This window comes from Sinocyclocheilus anshuiensis, unplaced genomic scaffold, assembly GCF_001515605.1.
Source record: "Sinocyclocheilus anshuiensis isolate Anshui unplaced genomic scaffold, SAMN03320099.WGS_v1.1 scaffold194, whole genome shotgun sequence".
NCBI classification, from domain to species: domain Eukaryota; kingdom Metazoa; phylum Chordata; class Actinopteri; order Cypriniformes; family Cyprinidae; genus Sinocyclocheilus; species Sinocyclocheilus anshuiensis.
This window is the reverse complement of record NW_015546074.1, coordinates 1,280,487-1,282,624: the sequence shown is the minus strand read 5'-3', so window position 1 is coordinate 1,282,624 and position 2,138 is coordinate 1,280,487. Positions and strand designations below refer to the sequence as shown.

Here is a 2,138-nt window from a genome sequence, read left to right as displayed (position 1 = left end):
AGGACCAGGCCTGGACTTTATTTTGTGTTTTGTGTGCGGCAGTCGTCCGCGAGGGGCTGCCTCTTTACTTTCATTTTGTGTCTGTTTATTTTATTAAAGTCTTTAAATGTTCGCCGGTTCCCGCCTCCTTCTTCCCGAACTACGAACTTTGTTACACAGATGTTGAACATTCTCAGAACCTTTCAACTTGGATTTCACAGGTTTTTCAGTTTGTATTTATGTTCCGCGTGGAATCGCCGAGACTGCGACACGAGCGCTGCCCCAACTGCACAAAACACCCCCACCACGAGAGAAAGCTGCAGCTCTGAAGGCTCTTCACACGGGACGCGGCAAATGGCGGAACCGAGGCGGCGCCCACGCCACGGTCCCGGGGTGGACGTTAAAAGCCCAAATGACGCCACACTTCAGCTTTGTACACCGAAACAGGAACTGGAACAATTCTTTCATCCTCCATTACTAGCAGCGAACTATATTAATGCTAACATTAGTGGCGTGCCCTAATGCTAGTATTTCTTGTCACTGTTTAAGTTCAGAGGTGAAGACTGCTATCTAGCGGTCGGGATATAAACTCAAAATGAAACAACTGCCATGAATCTTGTATGATTTTTTTTTAAATCGATACAGTATCGCCAAACAAAATATCGCGATACTCAGGTGTATCTATATTTTCTTACACCTCTAGTATACTTCTGCTGGCCTTTCACAAATCCTGCCATAAACTGGCTTTTATAAGAGGCTTGATGGGTGAGAAAGCCACAGAGGGAACACAAGAAGGCTGCCCACCTGCGAGATGTCCATCACTGAATCACAGCTCAGGGGTCGTGCCGAGGTCAAGTCGTTGAAGCCCAGCAGGGTGGATATGATACCGTTCTGATCGATGCGGCGGATCATGGTGCTGTCTACAAAGAAGATCACGCCATACTTATCCACAGTAATGCCTGGAGACAAGAGACAGAAAAAAAGAATGGATCTCTGCTAGGAGGACTGACTCTAGAAAATAATCTTACATAATCAACAATTAGGTGAATTACATAGCTGTCAAGGATATTCATATTTCACAAAATAAAATAAAATAAATTTAATTTAAGAAATATAGTTAACTATAGAAAATTAAACCTATTTTTGTAACATAACATACTTTTTTCATTGTTATATTTACAATACAATTCTCAATACCGTAATAAAAAAAATACAAAAAAAAAATAATTGAAAGTGCTAAGTGGTAGTATTTGTTGTACAGCCTTTGATGCGTGCCAATGTAAATAAAAATGCTGATGTAAATATAAGTCTAATTAAAAAATGTAATACAATAAAATAATATATTACAAATAAAATATTACTAAAATTAAAATGTAATTATAATCACCTTTAACATAAACAAACGAACGCACGAATGAATGAATGAATGAATGAATGAGAGGAAGAGAATATGCCTACTTGTGGGAAAAAAATTTCAATGTCTAATTAAAAAAAAAAAATGTGTACATTAAAATTTACTATATTACAATAATGAAATGTAATGAGAATCATAACTGACAAAAATAAAATAAATTGTAATAGTTCTATTTTTTTTCCTTTAGATTTTGATGTGAAATGTGACCTGTGCAAATTTCAGATTCACTACCAAAAAAAACAAACAAAACAAAACAGAATAGAATAGAACGCAAAACAAAACAGGAACAACAGGAAGCTGCATATATGCGAAGCACATATTCATTCCATAAATAAAGTTGGAATGACATGGTGATAATTGTCAGGACAGAACGAAATGCATATCTCTCAGCATCAACATGCTCAATAGGAAGCCAGAAATCTAATAAAAAATCCATGTGCTAAGTTCATTATTTATGTCTGAGGAACAACAACCAGGCACTGAGCATCCTGGGGAAGAGAGATGCATGTGGTGCTGTTCAAGCAATTTTAGAGCATGTGGTTCATTTCAACGTCACTGCGGATGACAAAGGGAAACGTGACCATCTTTCATTTATAATCGATAATCCCGGCTTCGGTCACAAATGTTCCTTTACTTTTAAATGACGGAAAACCTAACAGACTAGGAAATGGAAATGCCATTATATTATTGCTTTGTGTCGGTGAAAATGGAAGGAAACATTAATTGTAGCCCCCCCCCCCCCCAC

General features: G+C 37.7%; 1 protein-coding gene across 2 annotated transcripts in view; it reads right to left on the bottom strand.

Moving 5' to 3' along the window:
* LOC107699823 (teneurin-4-like) overlaps window positions 1–2,138 on the bottom strand; it is a 273,915-nt gene that overhangs the window by 52,759 nt on the left and 219,018 nt on the right. For both annotated transcript variants that reach the window (XM_016501217.1, XM_016501216.1), the window contains exon 25: window positions 784–938. In XM_016501217.1, the coding sequence (XP_016356703.1) occupies window positions 784–938 (155 nt within the window). The remainder of the gene's footprint in view (window positions 1–783; window positions 939–2,138) is intronic.